This window comes from Anopheles stephensi, chromosome 3, assembly GCF_013141755.1.
Source record: "Anopheles stephensi strain Indian chromosome 3, UCI_ANSTEP_V1.0, whole genome shotgun sequence".
Taxonomy (NCBI): Eukaryota; Metazoa; Arthropoda; class Insecta; order Diptera; family Culicidae; genus Anopheles; species Anopheles stephensi.
In genome coordinates, this window is record NC_050203.1 from 527,536 (window position 1) to 550,104 (window position 22,569).

At 45.9% G+C, this 22,569-nt stretch overlaps 4 protein-coding genes across 4 annotated transcripts; 3 read left to right on the plus strand and 1 right to left on the minus strand.

Annotated features, from left to right (window-relative positions):
* The first annotated feature begins 110 nt into the window (after positions 1-110).
* LOC118508912 (oxysterol-binding protein-related protein 2) lies at positions 111-7,382 on the plus strand. Its single transcript, XM_036048772.1, is given in 11 exon segments — positions 111-391; positions 590-710; positions 926-1,497; positions 3,307-3,374; positions 4,756-4,878; positions 4,949-5,102; positions 5,104-5,163; positions 5,256-5,596; positions 5,668-5,893; positions 5,984-6,333; positions 6,403-7,382. Coding segments are annotated over 9 exon segments (1,443 nt in total). The 5' UTR covers positions 111-391; positions 590-710; positions 926-1,482; the 3' UTR covers positions 6,509-7,382.
* A 158-nt stretch (positions 7,383-7,540) lies between these two features.
* Positions 7,541-15,535, minus strand: LOC118508910 (PAS domain-containing serine/threonine-protein kinase). The gene is given in 8 exon segments (XM_036048771.1): positions 7,541-8,381; positions 10,883-11,047; positions 11,121-12,603; positions 12,605-13,018; positions 13,080-14,664; positions 14,739-14,951; positions 15,222-15,406; positions 15,495-15,535. Coding segments are annotated over 7 exon segments (4,194 nt in total). The 5' UTR covers positions 15,230-15,406; positions 15,495-15,535; the 3' UTR covers positions 7,541-8,055.
* A 54-nt stretch (positions 15,536-15,589) lies between these two features.
* On the plus strand, positions 15,590-17,368 carry LOC118508914 (nuclear receptor coactivator 5). The gene is made up of 2 exons (XM_036048776.1): positions 15,590-16,245; positions 16,311-17,368. The coding sequence occupies exons 1-2, from the start codon at positions 15,755-15,757 to the stop codon at positions 17,122-17,124; spliced, it is 1,305 nt and encodes a 434-aa protein (XP_035904669.1). The 5' UTR covers positions 15,590-15,754; the 3' UTR covers positions 17,125-17,368.
* A 499-nt stretch (positions 17,369-17,867) lies between these two features.
* Positions 17,868-22,457, plus strand: LOC118508915 (cell division cycle protein 27 homolog). Its single transcript, XM_036048777.1, is given in 6 exon segments — positions 17,868-18,002; positions 18,106-18,450; positions 18,716-18,791; positions 18,859-19,006; positions 19,088-21,134; positions 21,136-22,457. Coding segments are annotated over 5 exon segments (3,129 nt in total). The 5' UTR covers positions 17,868-18,002; positions 18,106-18,426; the 3' UTR covers positions 21,970-22,457.
* The last annotated feature ends 112 nt before the right edge of the window (positions 22,458-22,569 follow it).

The window sequence follows — 22,569 nt, forward strand, 5'->3', positions numbered from 1 at the left end:
ACACTCGTCCAACAATCTTCCGACAATACTTGAAGTATTCAACCCATCACGATGTACACTCAGGACAGCAAAGAAGAGAATAGCGGAAATGAGAAAAAAGCTGAATACCATTTCTATTTCATCGCAGTCGTCTGGGAGTACGGATCGCTAAAAATTCTTCGATAAAACACTATGAAGATGGAGCGTTTTCAGTTACGGCACCAGCATTATCCACAACCACCGTAATAGCTTTCTGCAAAGATGATAACTGTGTGAGTGAAACCGTGCCAAAAATGGCTTAAAACCTCTCTATAACCAAACACAGCCGCGTTTAGGTTATGTTAGCGCCATGGGAGGCGTACAACGCCGGGCCGAAAGGTCGTTGTCTGCAACAGGAACCCACATGTAGCAGGTAAATGCATTCAGAAACATTCGGTTCATTAAGTGCTTCATGTGATGATTAATCTAGCAAATCTTATTTTCTGACACCTCTTATGAATTTGCCGTGATTCGTATTGCTATTAATAATATCTGATATAAAATTTTGTGAAGTGTACACTATTTTACCTATCCATGCAGAATTAACCTTTATGTGTTGTTCCTATTACAGAAACACTGTTACCACGTTAGTTTGTTGTTGAAGGCATGCCATCAGAAACAACAGCAACCAGGAGGTGACTCAACAACACGAGACGAATGATCAATCCGGCGACGGAGGCCACGAAAAACAGGTAAATGTTTATGAGAGTAAGTCGTTTTCGCGCGTAAAGTTTCATATGATGATCACAATAGCAACAAAATCTTTTCTGACCCCTCTAATGAATTGTTAATGATTCAAAGAAGCTTATATAAAATACTGATATTAATTTAGTAAAGCTCCAATTGCTTCTGTTTTTCCACTTGTCTCGACGTGTCTAACCATAGTCTCGATATTGCTCCTTTACAGACGTGTTTCGCAGCAAACGGGCCAACTTACAAGCTGAACGGGATTGATGTTGTATTACATTTCCAGGAGTCTTGCCAGGAGGAAGAACTGCAGCAATTAATGTACATTTTAAAACATTAAATGATTTTAATTCGATTGTAATTAAATGAAGCAACATAACTATGTTCGGCCTACTCCATTCAAGCGTTTCTTCTTTGTTTAGAAAAGAGTATGAAAATAATGAGAATTCGACACGAAACAGTGCCAGAGAGCATGTACACGCGAGCCTTAAGGAGCGAACGCACAGTTCTTCGAGCACAGGTGGTACTCCTGTCCAAGAGAATCGGCTGCTGCTCATTCTAAATGCCGCACTCGTGCCCGGCGGGCGGTACATCTGGTGAAAATAATTGTATTCTAAAGTGAATTGTGGTGTTTGTACTGCATACAGTGAGTAAAATTCGACAAAAATTACCCGCAACTAAGCGAAAGATAACGTACATTCTGCCAAGAGGCAAGCACAAACAGCAGTGCACAACAATTGGCAAAGAGGACCGTCTCGTCTTCCAGCTCGGCTCAACATGACGGGGTTAAAGGTGATTTTGAGAACACTAATTTTAGTTCAACAAGCGAATTAATGTCCGATTTCGCAAAAAGCAACATATTCGCCTTATCACTCATACTGTCGAATGAGCATAAAAGTCATGTTTTCTGTTTCTTTACAAGGCATAAGTAGTGTACAAGCTTGGAGGAACTGATCGCGAAATGACGGTGTAGGGCGTTGGTATAGGGCCAGTTCGATGGCCACTTGTTTCACAGGAGAACTTGATCGATCACGGAAAGAGAGATTGCCCAGTCCTACCATTGCGCATGCCTGGTTTTTACACCACACACTTTCTCGCTTCTTGTCCTAACTAACACGCACACAAACACTTGCTATTGCTCGCTTCCCAAAGATGAGAGAGGATTTAGGTTTAGTACATAATCAGTAGAAAACATTCGGTAAAACGCACTGATTGAGCATTACCTCGTGATTGTGCTTGGAAGTGGTTTGTGCTGGTGGTATTCAAATAAGTGTAGGGACCGTGGTAGCTAATATAAAACTGCTGATTAAAGGTCCTACGAAAACAAAAGTTGTAGGTGCAAGTGATTTCACGGTGCAATGGTTCCGAACAGTGGTGCCCCAAATTCCGTAATCATTAAGGTCGTAAAGTATGGGAATATGGGACACGGTAGCTAATGTGTGTTGTAAGTGCGATATGGGAAAAGTGACCGCACGCGCGTGCTTACATTTCAAAGGACTTCGACTAGGATTTTAAGGAAGGCGAGTGTAAGTGCAGCACTGTTACACTGTTCTTGTCGTTGTTGTCCAAAGTATTTGAATCCAAAAAATCCAGCCACCATCGATGCGCCGCCCGAGAGATCGATGGTAACCGTGTTTGGCGTCTCCATTGTAATGGGGGTAGCAAGCATAGCCTACTGAACATGACATATGTAGCGCTATCGCAATCTTCTACTCGCTCTCATCTCACTCGCTCTCTCTCTCTCTCTCTCTCTCTACTCTGTCTTTTTTGAATGTGTTTTTCATCCTTCATCTTCATTGTTCAACTCTTCGGCTCATCCCCATGCTCTTCATGTGTATCCTTGCTGATTGTATCATGTTTTGTATGCCCTCCCTCTTCTTATCGTCTCACTGTAATCGGCAAAACCGTCTGCTCGTTAACACTGTGTACCACGCGCCTCTGTTACAAGTTCATGTTGATACTTCTCCTCTCTCCAGAATTCTCCATCATAATTTAGAGAATATGCAACATGCTGCTGATGTGAATTGCAGCACACACAAACAGCAAAAAAGTCAAGGTCGATTGCATATTTCGTTCTACAAACCTGTCTTTCTATGCAGCAGAGGATTTTGTGATGATAAGAAGAATGTTGTTTTTCCCCTTCTCAGTTGTTAGCAGCAGGTTCTATTTTCCTTTTGTCGCTTCAGTGTGTATTAGTTAAGCTATGGTTTGGATTTAATTTTGAATTGTTTAGCGATGATGAAAGCAAACAAAACCAAACAGACGAGAATTATCAATGAACAAATAATTTGACCTGATTCTTTGTGTTTTAGTTTTGCATGGAACCGATAGTGACCAAATGAAAGCGTCTGTTGGGGACTAGAAACAACGAAAAACGCGAAGCAGATAAGATCGGGAACAGGAAGCGTTAAACAAACAAAACTTGCCCATAAGGAGAAGAGAGGGAGTGAGAGAGAGATCGAACAAACGCAGCAATAAGTTAATAATACCGGGCCCAAAAACAAAACGGAGTGGGTTGTGTGACGGTCGGTTGTTTCTAAGTACTTTTTTCCCATTATTTTGGCATTTTAAATCTGCTCATATATACACTGGTGAGAAAAGTCGCTCAGCTCAGCTAATATGGCAGAGAGAGTTGTAAATGAAAAAAATGGCCAGTGTGACAATCTCAGGTAAATATGACGTAATGCTAATATAACAAAATGCTTGTAATGTAACGTTTTTGTTTTGTTTTGTTCGACTAGCCTCGCAACCGATTTTAGCTGCATATAAGCTATCTCTCTTTTACACAAACAATATGCCCTCGATACTAATCCCCTCAAATAACAACAACTATTACAATTATAGTTTACGATTTATATATAAATGCATATATGTATAACCTACAACAATTTGCGATGACTTCATTGTTATTCTCTCCCAACAAAGCGCAGCCTTTTTGCATACACCAACCCATCCATCCACCCACCCATCCATCCACCCACCCATCCAACCACACACCCAAAATACAAGAACAGCACGCTTCACAGGGTGTGTGTGTGTGTGTGTGTAATTGTTATTCTACCTTTCTCAGTGCGTTACGATTCGTTTATGCTTCGAGGAACCAACACATATCTACACACACATATATGCAACTACATACTCTCTCTAGTCGATGTTTTACTATGGACACTCTTTCTAATTCATCACCCGTTCCTCGTCTCTGTGGATCCTGTTGGAAACCGTTTATAAACGGGCGCTTTCCATACATAATTAGTACTATATTTGTGTATGTGTGTGTTCTATTTACTGTAATTATTGTTGTAATGATATGTGTTTCTAGACTTAAATGCCGTTAATTCATGTGTAATAATCCCAACCTATTTTCCTAACGTATACTTTCGCCTTCTGCACTAGCTACCAATCTACGTAGGCTATGAGCTTGTTTATCGCTCACGAATGGTTACAGTTTTTTTAAACTTAAACCGTTGTAGTAGTGACATATTCAACACTTGACACATGCAAGTGACACTTGACGAAACACAACCCAATTGATCTTCTAATGCGAAACCCCCTTCAATAAAAACAATACAGCATCGGCTACAAAATACGCAGAGAGCGCTAAATAGTAACCCAAGGGCTAACAAAACATTGTAAAGAATAAATGCAACAGCTAATACTAATATTGCACAGTACACCTTACGCATGCCGAAAAACATAGAGAGACAACGGAAGTCTTTATTCGCGGAATGTATAAAACAAATTTAGCCCCAGCCAAGCATGAAAGGCACACCGTAATACACATTTTAACTCCAAAACACAGCCAAACTGTATGTGTAAAAAGCAGGCAGCATTACACTGAGTAAACTAGACTCTACTATCGCTCGCTATCAACAATATACACTATATATTCGCACCACTACCACCACACACCTGTTAAAGCGACTGTACGCTATTTGCCATTACTCACATTACTCTTTCGCACCATATTGGGGAGCAGAAGGCTCATGTCGCTGGCTCGCGGTGGAAACAGTAGAGCACAGTACAGCATCATTCGTATTCATGTACTTCCAGAACATCGCTTCCGGTCCCTATGTTCTCACGCAATGATTTCAACATCTGGTCCGTACTAAAGAATTGCATCGGAAAGGAACTTAGCAAAATCACAATGCCAGTGGTGTTTAACGAGCCACTCAGGTAAGATCCGGCTGGACCCGGCCTTTATCTAGCTGTATCACCGCTCTTCTCACCCCGAGCACAATTTTAGCTTTCTGCAGCGTATGACCGAATACATGGAGTATGCTAAGCTGCTCCGTGTAGCTTCCGAACAAACGACACCGTTGGAGCGACTGAAGTACGTTTCCGCATTTGCCGTTTCGGCGCTGGCCTCCAACTGGGAGCGCCTGGGAAAGCCCTTCAATCCCATTACTGGGCGAAACGTACGAGCTAACTCGTCCCGAATTTCGGATCATATGCGAGCAGGTTTGTCATATGCGGATCATATGCGAAGACCTTAAGAGACAAAACAATCAAGGAGCTAACCACATCCCCTTTCTATTATGTTTACCCAACAGGTGTCTCATCATCCACCAATTTCCGCATTCCACGCCGATTCGGAAAGCTTCCGATTTCACGGCTCCATTCATCCGAAGCTGAAGTTCTGGGGCAAAAGTGTCGAGATACAGCCCAAAGGTGTTGTGACGGTGGAGTTCCCAAAGCTCAATGAGGCATACTCCTGGAGCAATGTGAACTGTTGCGTGCACAACGTGATCGTTGGCAAGCTGTGGATCGAGCAGTACGGAATGATGGAGGTCGTAAGCCACCAGCACGGCTTGAAGGCTACGCTCAACTTCAAACCCTCCGGATGGAACAATAAAGATTTGCATCGTGTCGAGGGCTACATCACCGATCGAAAGTAAGTCACTCCGGGCGATGGTGTGGAACCGTAGCAGGTGGGATAATTTGGTTCTCTGTTTTTCATCTTAGCAAACGCAAAACTCATTTTCTTTACGGCAAATGGACGGAGTTTATCAAATGTACGGATTACGGCTCCTATGAGGAATACGTAAAGGAAAATGCTCACAAATTCAAGCGCAACGCAGACGAGCGAAGCAAGAGCCCGAACGAATCGCCCGGCAACACCCCGCGCAAAGTGTTGTCCAAGCTTAACAGCTTGAAAATGAGCTCCTTTAAAAGTCTTTCGATACAGGAAGTAAGCCTAGACTGCCTTTTATCTCTCTCTCTCTCTCTCTGTCTGTCTCTCTATCTGTATCTCTCTCTCTCTCTCTCGCTCTCTTTTTAGCCGGACGACCCACCAGAACCATCAGAAGGAGACATCCCCAAAAGTGATTCCACCTATTCGATCGACATTCCCAACTCAGTGTCACTGTGGCAAGCAGAGTCGCGCCCCGCCAACACGGCCGAATACTACCAGTTTACAAACTTTGCCATGTCTCTGAATCAGTTGGAGGAGCACATGAAACAACCACGTGCCCTGTGCCCGACCGATTCCCGTCTCCGGCCCGACATCAGAAAGCTCGAGCAGGGCGATCTGGACGGAGCAGCGGCTGAGAAAACGCGGCTCGAAGAAAAGCAGCGCGAAAATCGCAAGAAGAGCAAAAAGGGACAGGAGGAACAGGTTATCTTCCCCAGGTAAGCAAGCGGACCGTTCGGAACGCTTTTATAAAAGCTGAATCATCAACTTTGCATTGTGTCTTGCAGATGGTTCAAACAAGACATCAATCCACACACTAAGCAGGACGATTGGATCTACAAGGGAGGCTATTGGGATCGAAACGATGACAATCTGGAACTGGACATATTTTAAATGCTCTTCCAAAACCAAACTTCCGCCTGGCTGGTTTGGTAGAAAAGGCATACGGGAAAGACGACACAAAAGACCCGACCACACTTACTACTCACAGCAACTCATGGAATCTTTCAGCTATCGTCACGCGTCGCGACATTCCGTTCCGCACTCACAATCTCACAAATAAAGGACACTACTTGTAATTAATGTCTCCATGTACTCCCTCCGCTGGCGAAGCCAACCACAGCTGAATTGAAGTAATTAGCATCATGATTGTAATACTTTAGCCACAGCGAGACCCAGCTATCTTAATTTTCACTCTACGCTGAGAGCTGAGCTTTAGTTGCCGCGATTATTAGGACTAACTCAAAAGTTGTGCAAGCGTAGAATGTACATTTCCGGGAACCAATACGGAAACACTTGGGACAATATAATTTTAGATTGTAAGACGAACACAACAAGTATCGTAGTTTTGAACCACGTGCTCTCAAACACAAAACAGTTTGGGTCAATTAATGGCAATTCGTACAGAGGATGGCAGTGCATCATACGCTCTTTGTTTTGCGATTAATGTAGAGACAACCGTCGTGTGTTATTGTGTAGTACCAACACTTTAAAGAATAAAAAACAAGCAAATGCTTCATAATAGGAGATGGGCGGTAGTACGGACTCAAAACAAGGGTCAGAATCAAACAGTGTTGTAGGGAACACATTAAACATAGCCAGAGTTGTTGAAATGTCTATAAACCAAATAGAAATACAAAACAAACCAGAAAGCGTAACGTAAAGTTACTAAAGCGTATCTATTACTAGAAATGTAAATGTATCTCTCAGCAACGCTGAGACATGTTAAAATATATAAGAATAATAAAATCTACCTAGTCACACTGCATCTACAGGGCTACTGTCACTACACATGCACGCACTACGTTTGAAATTTAACTAGAAAGGTTACACTACTGTACTCGGACTTTTTACTTACTCTGTTGCATCTGGCACTGAAAAGTCTGTACACAAAGGAGCAAATAGTAGAAAGACAACTTGGCTCGTTTTTTCCTCTTATTTACAACGAGTGTAGTTCGCGCCAAACTTTTAATAACATTTCTTTGGATATTGTTTATACATTTCTTCTTATCATCCCATCATGTGTTGTAACAACGGTATAAATTGTATCTTTCTATAATATCGTATAATAATAGTACGTATGCAGCGACGATTAAAAGATGGAGACGAAACAGCATTTTCTACTAATGGCGCGAGCGTGGTGTCCTCTGACTAACGGCACAGCACGACGGGGCCAGCAATTGTGCTAATTAACCTACACGGAGCATGCTTTAGCATGACTATTGTTTTTGCCTGCCATTGCTTTCGTCTCATCCAAGCTGCGTTATGCTTCTCCACTCTAAAGACCTACTGCTAACGCGCTACTGTGAATGCAATGCGTGCGTAGATGAAAGAATTCAGATAGTAACACTTACTGTAAATGAGTATTCTCGCCACATTTTCGATAGCAAAAGGCCGTATTTGAACGTGTGTCTGTAATTGCTGCTCATAAAAAGCATTCGTTAGCAATCCTCCTCGAAACTGTCGTGGTCATAATCGCTATCGATCGTGGGCCCGTTCTCATCCTGCTTCGCGCCCGCAAGGTTCATCTCAAGCAGTGCACAACCACCTGTTAAACTTTCACTATTGCTTTTGTCACCATCGCCAGGATGATGGGTTTGTTGCTGCAGGTTGTCTGTTTCCTTTAAGCTTTGCTTCATCACCATCCCGCCATAATTGCATTTCGTTCGATTCGTGGAGTCTGCCACTTCCTCGAGCGCGGTTAAAGAATCACTCTCGCTTAGCTCGTGACGTTCGCCGGACGGTTGCTGCTGCACCTCTGCCTGATCTAATTTGACAACAATTGAAATAATCCGCCTTTCTTTATCATTCTTCATTCATTAGGTCTGTGTTTGCTGTACCTTCGCCATTTGCAACAGCGAACAGTACAAGCTCGGAATCGTACCAGCCGTTCCGGGTGAAGAAATTAAAAGATAACAACAGATAGACAACAGATAACGAACGAATTGTCGTTAGTAGAGGTAAAATAGAACACAAGCATACGAAAAAAGAAACTAAACACACACCCGATTGCAAATCAACCACACTACCGCAACGTAAACTTAGACTGTACACCAAGAAACGACGGCAGGGTTGCCATATTCACTTCGGCGTTCTATACCTTTTTCTTTAAATTTTAAAAACATGCTCCCTATCTTACGTATGTCCTAAGAGGGACTTCTCCACCTGTTCCACCAACTCCTTCCTAATTGCATCTCTGCTGAAGGCTCCTTGCTAAGCTCCAGTGGTGGTCTTTCTCCGTAGTAAGAATGTGTAAATTCGAAATTCCAGCTTAGTAATCATTCATCAGGAACATTAAAATCTTTGCGGCGTTCTTTTTAACGAATTTTGGGTAGTACAGCTACAGCAGCACTAAACATGTGAATTCGTTGTTGACTTTAGGCAAAAAAGTATTGGACATTGGGATCAGAGGACAATAATTTGCAAGTCCAGGAAAAGATCGTTGAAAAGTTCATACACCCACAGTTATTCCTATCTAAATCTCGTTGATCTCTGGAAGAATTTTACAGTCAAACTATAATTTCAAAACAGGTCAAAGCTTAAAAGTCTTTCATAGTTTCTAAATTGATACTGAAAATGTACCAAGTAAAACAAATCAGTTGTGATCTGAATATCTGATTTAGAATCATACCGTATGGCAACCCTGGTTGAAGTGAGTAGTGGCACACAGAGGCCACATTTGCACTCCATAGGGATGATTGGATGCGGCATTCGACCTATGTCTCTATCAACTGTCGATGCGAAGCGGCGCCCTACTTCCTATAGATAGACATAGCTTCTTGGCCACAAACATTGCCATGCCCCTTCTGCCTGCTAAATTGCTTCGTTCCCCTTCGTTCTCAATCTGGACGAGTACCTTGCAGACGGCAACGCAACGCACTAACGAAACAAGCTGCAGCTGCGTTCTATGCGGTGTTTGCTTTCGTCGAGCAAATAAATGATCTTCGGTGTATAAAATGTTCCAACAACGCATCATCATTCAAAAAAGCTAACATCCTCGTTTTGTAGCAAAATAAAACCTTCTCAAAAACGTCGTAAACGGTTGTGTGCTTTTGGGGCGCAAGAATCCATGCAAATAATGCTGTAGCCCGCGGTAAAAAAAAATGATCACAGATTCGCCAGGACTCTAGAATACTGCCATATATAAGAGTATGCTAAGTAGAGTGTTCGTGTTAGAGTTAGGTCAGCGTGCGATTATTTAAAGTTAGCACATTCCACCGGCAAGTCTCCCCTCCGGGTGGAATTTTAGATTAATTATTCAGACTATTTTTTCCCTACGCGCCATCGGGCCTGGCCAACGGACTTACCGACGTTCATGTCTTGCAATGGGGCTGTCGCGGATGGATGCGGCGGAGGCCGTGATAGATCTGTGACAGCACAGCCGTGAAAGGGAAGCATCACCGATAGATCGGGAGCAGTCGCGTTGCCCGCATCGGTTACGCTGTCCATGCTGACCACGTCGTATATCGAGCTGAAAGTGGCAAAGTTGCCATCGAATATGTTATTCTCCGATTTGGACGAAGTCAGCGAACTGCAAGGACTGGTCGACGAGGACGAGGCGGCATAGTTGCGCGCGTCCAACAGAAGCAAGTTCGAGGACGCATCGTCAAACGTACTCTTCCTCGGTAACGGCGACTTGGCATTGATTTGTGATTGGGTAAGCTCTTGCGAGCAACAGTTTGTTGGCGTGTCGGCCGCGCTACTGCTGGTGCTGTCACCCGGACAATGGAAATGCAAATGGTGTTCGTCAAAGCTGCAGCAGCTGCTCATGGTAGTGACACTGCTGCAGCAACTATCGCCGCTATTGAGCACCGAGTAGGGCATTATGGTGCACATCAACATGGAGGAAGTGGGCAATGCAAGCGACGGCGTAGTCGAACAACTCGAATCGCACTGTCGGAACTTATTATTCGACTGCCGGAAATTGTCCTCTATGCTAGTTGCTTGGAGGGATAACATCGACGGGGTGTTTGGTATCACCGCCGAGGGAGGCGCAACATTCGTTGCCGTGTCGGCGGAAACCACACGCTCAACGTTACAGTCAAACATATTGGGGCTATAAACATAATCGGTAACACATACAAGGGGACTGCTGATACTGGTGATGGGGACAGTTTGGCGGATCGTCCTTTCGCTGTCACCACCAGCACAAACCATCGGAGGAATATTTACTAAGGAAGAGTCGGACAGAGTCCCCCCCACCACCACAGCAAGAAACAACGACAGGAACTGGATGTCCGTGGTACGCGAAGCAAGGATTTGAATTACCTGTACTAACTACGCCGGCAGCTGTCGCGGGATCGGTTTTGCCGCTGCTTTGACTAGTGCAGGAAGCAGACGATTTTGGGTCATTATTTTCTTGCAGAGAGAGATTCTGAATTCCTTTGGCCAATACAGCACTAGCAGCATGCGTATCGCGCACACTGTATGTTTCTAAAAGGAAAGGAAAAACAGAAATAAACATCAAAATGCGACCTTAAAGCAAGGATAAAGAAATGGCATATACCGTAAGATCGTTCCGGCGTTCGCTCATCATCGTGCGACAACGGACAAACATCGTCGTCTTGCAGCTCTTCCGGATCAACGAAAGAATCATCAATGTGGGCATGCGGTTCGTCCTCATCCTCATCGTCACCTTCATCCTCATCGTCCACCAACGACAGACTGTGCGGCGATGTGGAGAGTCCGGTTTGGCTGGAGTAAATCTGTCCGTTGTAGTACTTCTCCGGGTTCACCTCGTACGGTTCGCAGGGAACAATTTGCGCAAAGTTGAACGTGCTTGGATTGATGTCCTGGGTCAACCATTCGGTAACGATTAATTGCTTCATCGTTATTCTCGTTTTGGGATTTTTATCGAGCAACGCCAGCAACACATACTCCAGCTCGGGACTAATCTCTTGCGGTATAATTAATTCCGACTTGAGCGTTTCCTCGATGTCCAGGAACGGGTTTTCGAAGAACATCAGCACGTACAGCGTCACCCCTAGCGACCACATTTCCAGCTCCGGACCGGCGTACTTGTTTCCGGCCAACACTTCGGGACTGCAGTATTCCGTTGTGCCGTAGAAGGTGGAAAACAGCTTGCCCTCCTGCATGAACGTGGCCGACCCAAAGTCGATTAGCTTCACGTGGAAATGCTGGTCGATTATGATGTTTTCGTCCTTAATATCGCGGTGCAGTATGTTTAGCGAATGGAGATAGTCGACCGCATTGGCAATCTGGCGGAAAATGTAGCACCCAAGCTTTTCCGTTAACGCTGGCCGCCGATCGATGAACTCGAACAGATCCATCCCGGAACCGTGCACTTCCATGACGAGCTGGAAGAATTTTTCGTTTTCAAACACATCGAACACGGTCACGATGTTGGGATGCTTCACGTGCGTCAGCAGATATATTTCCATCGGGATTTCCTTCTTATCCTCTGTAGCGATCATAAAGTTGGAGCACAACTTCTCCTTCAGTATGAACTTCGATATAACCAGCAGGCGGTCCGTGTTGCGGTAGCTCAGCTTCACGTACCCGTACGCACCTTTGCCGATCTGCTTTATCGTTGTGTAGTGTTTATTGTACTCTCCAAACACCTGCTCCTCTTCACATTGCGACACCAGCGATACGGAGTTCGGTCGGCTTTGACTGGCGTTCACTGCCGCGGTCGCCGCATTCGCACTTTTCCCTTGCTGGCCCAGCGAGTTGTCGATCGTGCTGGTAATACTGTTAAAAGTAAGCGTGACGTTCGCCTCTTCCAGATTGTTGTACGAAGATTCCGGGTCTCGACTGATCCAGATGCAATAGACCTTACGACCGCAGGGCAGCATCTGGCTGGAGATGGTGTAGATAATATCGATCACATTGCCATCGTAATGAATTGCCTCTCCTCTGTACTTCCCGTCCACGTAAGACATCCGTTTGGTAGATATTGCCATGTGCCGGATTATGTCGTTAATACCGCCGGCCGAGTGACGTTTGTGCTGATCCGGCGTGGAAGTCACCTAGCGAACCCTGTCCCTTAACGTGTTCGAACGGTTTTATAAAGCGTGGAGTAACCATAACCGGGGGCGCGCTGGCCGGCGTGCTGTCCTTAAGCAGGGCCACGTTTATATCCTCCGAAGTGTACAGCGGACTTTTCGTTTCGTTGATGGACACATTTTTGGTGTGTAGCAAATTCATGCACAGTGAGTTTTCGTTGACTGGCGTGAGCAAATCGCTTTCCGGCAGGTTCACATAATCTTCCGACGCTAAGACACTACTAAACTTATTGGCTACCTCTTCGTTACCAGTTGCTGCTGCTGCTCCTGCTGCTCCTGCTGCTCCTGCTGCTGCTGCTGCTGATACATTGCTTGATACTGTTACATTTTCAGATGCTGTTCCTACTGTTGCTGTTGGCGCTAATGAAGAAGTGCACGGCTGAAACAAGAATCGATCGTTAATTATCCGCACACGCAACGAATCTTTCATGTAGGCTTACCTTTAAGGCATGGGAGTTTTGTGCGATTGATACGTTTGCATAATTTCGATTGTTTTCGCTATTGTCCTCTACGTAGACCATTTTATCCGACACCACCACAACTATGTTGTGCTGGTTTAATGGTTCGTCGGTCACATATTCGCTACCATTTGCGACCACTTGTTCTGCGACTGGATGGTCCTCTGTCATTGATTCACCGGGGATCGTGCTCGATACAGCAGCCATGCTGAACGACGATCGCTTTCCGGTTTGTGAAGCATTCGTAAAATCTAGACACACCTTGCGAGGTTCCTTCGCCGGACTGACGCTTTCGCAGTGGGATGGTTTTATATCATGCAATGCACTCGATTGTAGGAAATCGCCCTTGCTGTTCTCCAGCTCCACGTGATCGGTTTCCGTTTCCGATTCGTCGTTATCGAGCGAGGACAGTGTCGCGTTTCGACTTCGCGTCAAGCAATCGCTCTCCTGGCCGAAGTTGGGTATTAGCTTGGTGATGTGCTCCCCGATCGTCTTGCTTTGCGGAATTCCAAACATAAGCATGGAAAAGTGATGGTTACACGATTCTATGACGGAATTTTCATCGATAACCAACAACCCGGACAGGTTGGTGTACACCCAGATCGTGACCATGTACAGGAGTGCGCCGGGATTGGAGAGTCCACTGTCCGTGGTGTCGGTGCCGTTTTCGTGGCGTGAAATCATCAAACACAGCGGAAAAGAAACACCGTCCTGTGTTTTGCCGGTCGCTTTCTGTTTTCTGATATGCTTCGCGATAAGACTGGAATCTGGATCGGGTAGCTGGATGGCCGGTATTAGTAGCGCGACTTCCATTCCAACAAACTTATCGATCGAGTCCAGTTGAAAAAGCATCAAGGCCTCGTTATCGCCCGACAAAATGTACCCAGCCTGATCGATCACCACTTGGGCTATTCGTCGTTCCACGGGTTCTGCCACGGCTAGGCATCTGTGGCCCTCGGTGTCGATCTGCCGAACCCACAGCGAAACGGCTACATTCTTGTCGTATTTTGTGCACAGTTCAACCACCTTTCCGCTCAGGATTATCACCGTGCCGTCCTCACTGTTCAGCTGGCCCTCTGCCAAAGCCGATACGTGCATCTTGTTTTTGTTCAACAGTAGGCTGGTAAACTCCATTTCGCACAGCTCCTTCGAGTTGTATCCTAGCAACTCGCAGGCATTCCGGTTGACGATCAAAATTCGGGACGTTTTCGAATCGATGGTAAAGACCGCCTTGTTCGGGTTGATGTCACTTTTCGGCAGTCGGCCTATGGACTCCGACGTGGATGCAATGTACGAATTGTTGTACGGTGACGATACACCATGCGGATAGCAGCCACCCTTCGGACGGAAGGCCGTAAATCGGACACCATTGGAACCATCCACACGAACCCGATCCATGTTCGCCATCGAGTACCAGCTCAGCCGTGAGGGAGAATTTATTTTACTTACGAACGACGCTCGGCTGAGTTGTCCACTGTATCGGATACAGCTTCTGCCAACACGCGGAAAACTTTGGTTTGCCTCAAACGAGTTGCAGATATCACTCGGTCCAATTATGTGTATTTGTCTGTAGGGTATACAATCTTTCTTTAGTGCTTAAAAAAAACAAAGGAATTCGTCTTTGCCTACACTACAACCGACCTTAGTTCACTTAAAGGTGTGAATGCATTGCACGGTTTGAGTTTGGAAGATTCTGGCCTCGAAAATCCATCACCTGGACGGCACCGACGGAATGCAGTTCGCTTCTTGCTAGTAGTACAACAGTTTATGTTCAAGAGCTGCTTCTTTCTTCTGCTGCATTGTGGTGATTCCGTTCGCACATCTCTCCCACTATCCTCCGTATGAATACTGCAACTGAATTGTTTAAGGGAAAATGTGGCCACTGTATCGTTCTACATTTTTGCTCGGATGTGTGTTTACTAGCGAATATCTCGATCGCCGCAAAGTTTTCCAAACGCGAAACAACATCCACAACCAGAAACAATGACAGTTGATGCGAAATCGAAAATCGATAGGTCTCAACACATAAACACCATTGCGCATGTACGGTGCAGCGGATGCACTTCGTCGTAGCAAGCGGATAACGGATATGTATGTTGGGAGAATGTGTTTACTTTGACTCACCTATCCATTGGAGTGTTCGTTGTACAATCAGATTGAGGGAAAGGCGAATAATTTTTCGATATAAATCTTTTAGCACGCTTCGAAACCCGTGAACTGTAAACACATACACACACGCACACACTTTCTGTTTGCCTCTTGGTCACGAACGAATTTACGAAGTTATCCAACTCGAAAATTGATGCAAGCTTATAATTAAAGACCAGAAAACATCACGTCATCAGCAATTATCACTAAAAGAACTATTTTTCACTTAAAACACACTAATCTACCCACGATTGCTTACAACCATGTTTTACCGCCAAATTCAGTTATTTCGACAAACAGTTTACAAACGCTGCTGCTGTCAACTGTCGGCTAGCTGTCATCGAGAGCTGTCATTCTATTGTTTATCTGCATCTTCGATTTGCATTTGTTCGGTGCCTACTTTAAAGTGTACACCGCATGTTTTCAGTGGTAATTGATCAATTGATTGATATTCCCCGCAAAGAAGATTGATTCGCTATTAAGAATAAAGCTTGCGTATCCTCCAAAGCATGGCGAATATTCCACCGATAAATTCGAGAGTGTATGTGGGAGGTTTGGGCGAGCAGGTCAAGTTGGAAGAGTTCGAAGAACTCTTCAAAGACTGCAAGCCGTACCAAGATATGACACTCTTGCGAGGATTTGGCTTCATACAGTTTCACACCGAAAAAGCGGCCCAAGCTGCGATCAAGGCTATGAATGGAAAAGTATTCAACGGACGCAAACTGATGGTAAAGGTAGCGAATGACAATCGTGCAAAAAAGGGACTGCTTCCTCGGGGAGCACCACCCGCTCCAAATGCAAAAACAGCCGCTCCGGGTGTAGCAGCCCGGGACCGTTCGCCTGTTGATGTAATTCATCCACTTAAGCGCGGATACCATCCGCTGCAGTACAGTGTGGCCGATTTGAGTAGCGTGTACCCCGAAACGCCTATCGGACAAGCCCCGCTTCGTGGTATCGAAAGCAACGATTGTGAGATAATAGTCGTTAACAAGGAGCTAACGTTAGTATCGATTCTTGTAGTATGCCTTCTCACTGAACTAATATATTCTCTTCTGCTTCGCACAGACCTTACGCCGAGATGATCGAAGCACGTTTGAAGCGTGCGGGGCTAAGCGTCGATCTGCTGTTCCCTAACAACGATGTTCCGATAGGCAAAGTACTCGCGAACAGAGCATCGCAAGGCACATACTACTGCATCGTGATTACACCGGAGAATCAAGAACGCAATAGTATAACCGTGAACGTTTTGCACGGCATACCAGCGGAACATCGCAACATGCCGTCGGATGATGCTATAAATTTCGTCGTAAAAAATTTCAACGAAAAGAAAAGGCACGAGCATGCACCGCACAGTCTCTCTGCTTACCATCATGCAGCTCCTTCAGTTGTTCCACCGCCCTCCCAGTCCGTGCCATTGCACGCAGAGCCTTCCCAGACACAGGAAAAACACCCAGAAGCGATACAGAACATGATCAATCTGCTGGCTGCAAACCGTCCGCTGACTGTTTTACAGTACGAAAGGCTGATCAAGTATCTTACCGAACGCAAAGAATTGCAAATAAGGCTAGAATTGGGAGAGGATGTCGATACCACGACAGCATCAGCGCTAATACCGCCAATTATTCCCGCTGCTCCGGTCAAGACCAAGCAGGACACAGAGCGAGAATTGCAAAAGAAAATTTTGGACATAATGAACAAGCCATCGATTATCGGACTCGCAAAGTCTACCACTTCAACTGAAAACATCAGCAACGAAAGCAGCCGATTGAACATGAATCTTCTTCCAACCTCAAGACTGCTGCATGATCCGAAGGTACAACGCGCGCTAGATTCCCTACTGCAAAGTCAGCTGCTTTCGAACGTTGGATACAAAATGTAAGCGAAGCATTACTATTCCACTAGAGCTAATGCATTCTTACACCAATCCAAACTGGAAGGTTTACAATAAGAGCACCTGCAAAAACGTTGTTAAATAAAGCGTTTTGCTTGTTCTTGTCGAAAAAAGGCGATTTAAAAGTTTAATAAATCTTGCTCTATTCGTACCGCCTACCTGACAACCCGTCTCAGGAAGTTAATTATGTAAAATATAATACTTAAACAGTAAATAGAGAATACAGCGCAAATGCAAAAATACAAGTTGGTGAAACGCTTTCGTTGAATTTCATCAAAGAAGAATGATCCAATTGAAAGTTACGATTCAGGTGTGTAGTGTACCTGAACTGTCAACAAAAACATCGCTCGAATCTGTTTACACGGTGTTTTTCTCTATTTAATTTATAAGAAAATTTATTTCTTATAAAGTTTTTGTTATCAATAATTTTTGTTATGCGTTTTATAGAAACATTTTACAATACATAGCCATACATACATACAATACATAGTGGAAAACGGTAAAAACATAGCAAATCGAAAGCTGTCAGTTTAGGTATGACAGATAGCAAATAAGCAAGCGAGGGGAGTTTGTGCTTCCTACAAGAGAAAAATTACAATTTTTTAGTGGAAATCCAGGGTCAATGTAAATAAAAATACTACCAGAATCGAGAACGGGCCTCAGTGCATCGTAGTTTCAGTGCTTCTGTCCGTTTATCTTATGCGGCTATGCGCAGTCACCAAAAATAACATGCAGCATCTAGTGAGTAAACGGAGCAGAAAGGAAACCGAGAAAAACAAGAAGAGCAGCGAGGGTTTTTTTTGTTGATTGAAAAGTTCGAGTACGAAAAAAGCACAATCAGAAGGACATTGTAATCTAGACACATTGTTCGTATGAACGTTATTGCATGGTGTACGATCCGTGAACAAATAATAACACGGTTTGCTCTCTCGCTCTGTTACCCTTCCTTTCCAATACGTGTATTCACAGCTTGCCCGTGTGCCCTAAAGACGTCGTCAACACAATCTGCCCAAGCCCAAGCATTCAGATTAACTCAGGATCCGGGAAGGTAACGGGAAACCATCAAGAAAGTAGCTACAGATACACGGTGGGTGAAATGTCCCTAAACCCGCGCTAGGCGTAGTACACCAGACGGTACTGCTTTTACTACTGCAATATATGAAACAGACTTGAGACCAAAGAAGCTGGACGTGTGATAGACCGTACACACGCATACCCTTTCGACCATCCAGCTGAATTCCGGACAAAAGAGAAGCAGAGGCAGTGGAGTGTACGGAAAGTGAAATTGTGATGATTGTCCAAGAGCCAGTGCAGGTAAATCAACCCAAACTTTACCATTTCAGCGTACCATTGTTCTCCTCCTCCTCTGGAGTTGCAAAACAAACCCGAAGCTTCGTGAAAAATCAATCATTCGTTATTAATAGAAAAGCGCGCAGCACAAAACACTTGTCGCCAGTCTCAAACAAATCGATTGACACACACGGTCGGATTCCAGAAGACTGATTTTTGAAGCGACGGCTTTATTACAGCATCGATGGCATACTCATTATTTCTTCATATACCCATCGTGTTATTACAGGCCGCAATATGGCACTGCCTAAACCATTACCACTACCAGGACGCTACGTTTCTCGCCGAAAGGCTCTGTGCGGAAGGCAAGTAGAACTTTATTAAACCCCGTTTGTAACGTAATTACTAAACCTTGGCTTTTCCTCGTTTCAGTGGATTCGGAAGAGAGCGTTTTTCTACTTGCCACATGTTATTATCGCGCAGGACAAAAGCATCTGGCACACTGGCTGCTGTCGAAAAAGAGCGTTCGTTCGACTCAATGTCGATTTCTGCTTTCAAAGTGCGCCTTTGATTTAAAAAAGTAAGTACACACTAGACTGGTATTTAACACGTTGGTGTTGTTAACATGTTCCTTTTTCCCATTTCCCCCCTCTCACGGTAGATACTCGGAAGCAGAAAACGCGTTGATAAACGATGATCATCTCAGACCTAGGCATTTGGATGAGATAGTGAAGGAGTTTGGCGATATTGCCTGTTTCGCGTTAGAGTTGGTTTCAAAAATATGCCTAAAGACTGAACGATCCAAGCTTGCAAATGACGCCAGCCGGAGAGCGATCAAGTTGAACCCGTTCCTGTGGCAATCGTTCGCCGATCTGTGCAGCCGGGGAGAAAAGCCCGATCCAGATAGTGTGTTTCAGCTGACCAGCACTGACATCTTCCAAACCAGCCAAGCACATCATTACAATTCGATCGTGTGGTTTGGCGGGACAGGGGGATATCACAATGGCCCGCTGGACTCATCGGTAGGAGCCAACGATTGCACGACGGATCAGATGGGCGAAAGTGTTGATAATCCTTCGACGCCGGTTGACCAATGTTTTACGCAAAACGTGAACACACCGAACAATCAACAGCCTCCCGTTGCGCCGCCCGGGATGGGACACGTTCCTCAGCAGCAGCAGCAGCAGCAGAACCTGAACTACTCGTACTTTAACAGTTCTGTCGGATCGATGCGTTTAGGTGGGGCCAATGTAAGCGCTGGCGATCAAACACCAACCGCTAATGTATTCACGGAACACAACAACACACCATTCCGTAAGCAGCAGTTTAAGTATCTTTCCGCGATAAGCCCTTCGACACCCAGCTTTGGCGTGCTACCGATCGTGCACACACCCAACGAGCCGATAGCGTTCCTCATAACGCCCTCTCCCCAGCTGGTGCCGATGGGCACGCCGGTCGGGCAGACGGGAGCGACGACAGTGATACAGCAGCAAGGTTCACAGTTTATGCAATTTGCCACCGGTATGCAACAGACGCCACAGCAGCAGCAGCAGCAGCAGCAACAACAACAAAACCAAGGAATAATCGGAGACGGTACCCTAGCAGATCCGCACGCTGTAGCACCCAATCGCAAGATTGCACTGCTAAGTAGCAACAAGAAAATGCGTCGTCATCACCATAACAACCTCGGCACTATGGGCAACATTATTAACCGTAAGCACGACTCGCCGCACCATCCTCAGCAGGCGGCGATCCAGTTGCTCCAGCAGCAGAGCACCAACACCAAACCGATCGTGTTCAGCCAAACCGGAAATCAACTGACAACCACGCCACGAACACCGAACACGACCGGCGGTGCGCTGCAGCACGGCCAGAACGTACGGCGCAGCTCGCGCCTCTTCAGCAACAGTAATTCGGTCAAGGAGAACGCCAAGAGTCCGCAATTGAACAATAAGTTCGTGGCGCCACGGTCACCACCCCGGCGAACGAAGCAACGCATCTCGAAGACAATCAATAACAGTGTCACCACGTTGCTGGAGAACATACCGGAAAAGAAATCGTCCTCCGTGTGTGGGCCGGGTGCGGATGCGCCGGTGAAGGAGAAAATCGAAACCATCACTTCCACCGTGAATGACAATGGCTCCTCGCCATTGCTGAACGACAAGGTGATGCTAAACAATAGCATTAACAGTGCGCAGAAAATAGCCCAGCAAGTTTTGCAGCTGAAGAAGCAAAGTGCGGACGGGCTGATGACGCTGTTGCGTGAGCTGGGGCACGGATTTCTGCGGTTGCAAAACTACGAGTGCGAGAAAGCGATCGAACACTTCTCCAACGTTCCGCTGCATCACCACGAGAGCAGTTGGGTGAAGAGCATGATCGCGTTGGCTCACCACGAAATGCGTGACTACGAGTCGGCGGTGCACATTTTCCACGACATTCACGAGCGCGAACCGCACCGGCTGCAGTACATGGAAATCTACAGCACCGATCTGTGGCACCTGCAGAAGGACGTGGTGCTGTCGTCGCTGGCCCAGGATCTGATGGCTCAGGACAAAACCTCCCCCATCACCTGGTGCGTGGCTGGAAACTGTTTTTCCGCACATAAGGAACACGAAACGGCGATCAAGTTCTTCTTCCGTGCAATACAGGTCGATGAAGACTTTGCGTACAGCTACGCGCTCTTGGGCCACGAGCTGGTGATGACGGAAGGAGCTCGAGAAAGCGCTTTCCATGTACCGGTTAGCCGTGCTGCACGATCCGCGACACTACAATGCGTGGTTTGGTATCGGAACAGTATTCTGCAAACAGGAACGGCACGAGCTGGCCGAACTGCACTACCGACGAGCGTTGCAGATCAATCCGCGCAACTCCGTCATCATGGTGCACATAGCAGTGATGCAATTCTTTCTCAGGAAAACCGATCAAGCCATACGAACGCTGAACGCCGCGATCGCGATCGATCCACGGAACCCGCAGTGCAAATTCCAGCGTGGATCGATGTTCTTCATGATGGGTCGCTACCACGAAGCACTCAAAGAGTTGGACGAGCTGAAGCAAATCGTGCCAAAGGAAGCGATGGTGTACTATCTCATGGGAAAGATTCACAAAAAGTTGGGTAACGTTGATCTGGCCCTGATGCATCTGAGCTGGGCCACCGATCTCGGCTCGAAGGGCGCAAACAATCAGATAAAGGACAATTTCGATTCCATCATCCGGACGCAGGACGGCGATGGCGGGATGGACGGTGACGGTGGGCTGGTGGGAGGAGCAGGTGGCGGCGAGTCGAGTAGGGCGGGTGATTCCGGTGCGGGTGCGACTGGAAGCGCTGGTGGCACCGCGCACGACGGCGACGGGGACGCAGTGGACGATAAAATCGGCAGTGTCGGCAGCCTGGATCCGGAGGCGGGCAGTAGCAGCATCGACCCGGATTATTCGCTCGGGATCGAGCAGATATCTAGTGATGATTCAACAGCGGCCGTCAGCATGCGCAATGAGTCGCTCGACATAATAGCAAACAATTTTTACGACAGTGACAGCTATTAGGCTACGGACGAGCACTGGTCGCGACGGCGCCTATGTGAGCTGGTCACACATACACAAATCACACACGCTCGTCTCGTCGTTGTCGTGCCGGCGCGCTTTTGCGAGCGCAGTCAGTCAGTCAATCAGTCAGTCACATGCTTAAGCTGCCGCCGACACCCTACCGTGCGTGCGTGCGTGATCAAATGTAGAATATTCCTATCGGTAATGATTACTCTCGTCTCTTCTATATATGTCCTTTCTTCCTCCCTTTCTCGGGTCTCTGTCATGGAAGCTATGTTTTTCCCTCTCTCAGAGTGAATCGATCGAGATTCATCTAACCATGTGTAAGATTCAATCGTTCGTTTATAATTGCGCCCCCTTTTTTTTGTTTGTTATTCCATTTACGCCTAAGTAGCAGTTTATTGTGAATTCATTTTATGGACACCCACCAAACTAAAAAAAAAAGAAGATGAATAAAGAACAGGAAACGGCAGTGCATACAAATAAAAGGGATTAACGGTCGATCATGATTTGCCACGATGACATTCGTAGAAGCAGTCGACATGGTTTTCGCTGAGGTATGCAAAGAACAACTCATCTCGACATGTTCCGGTGGGTTGG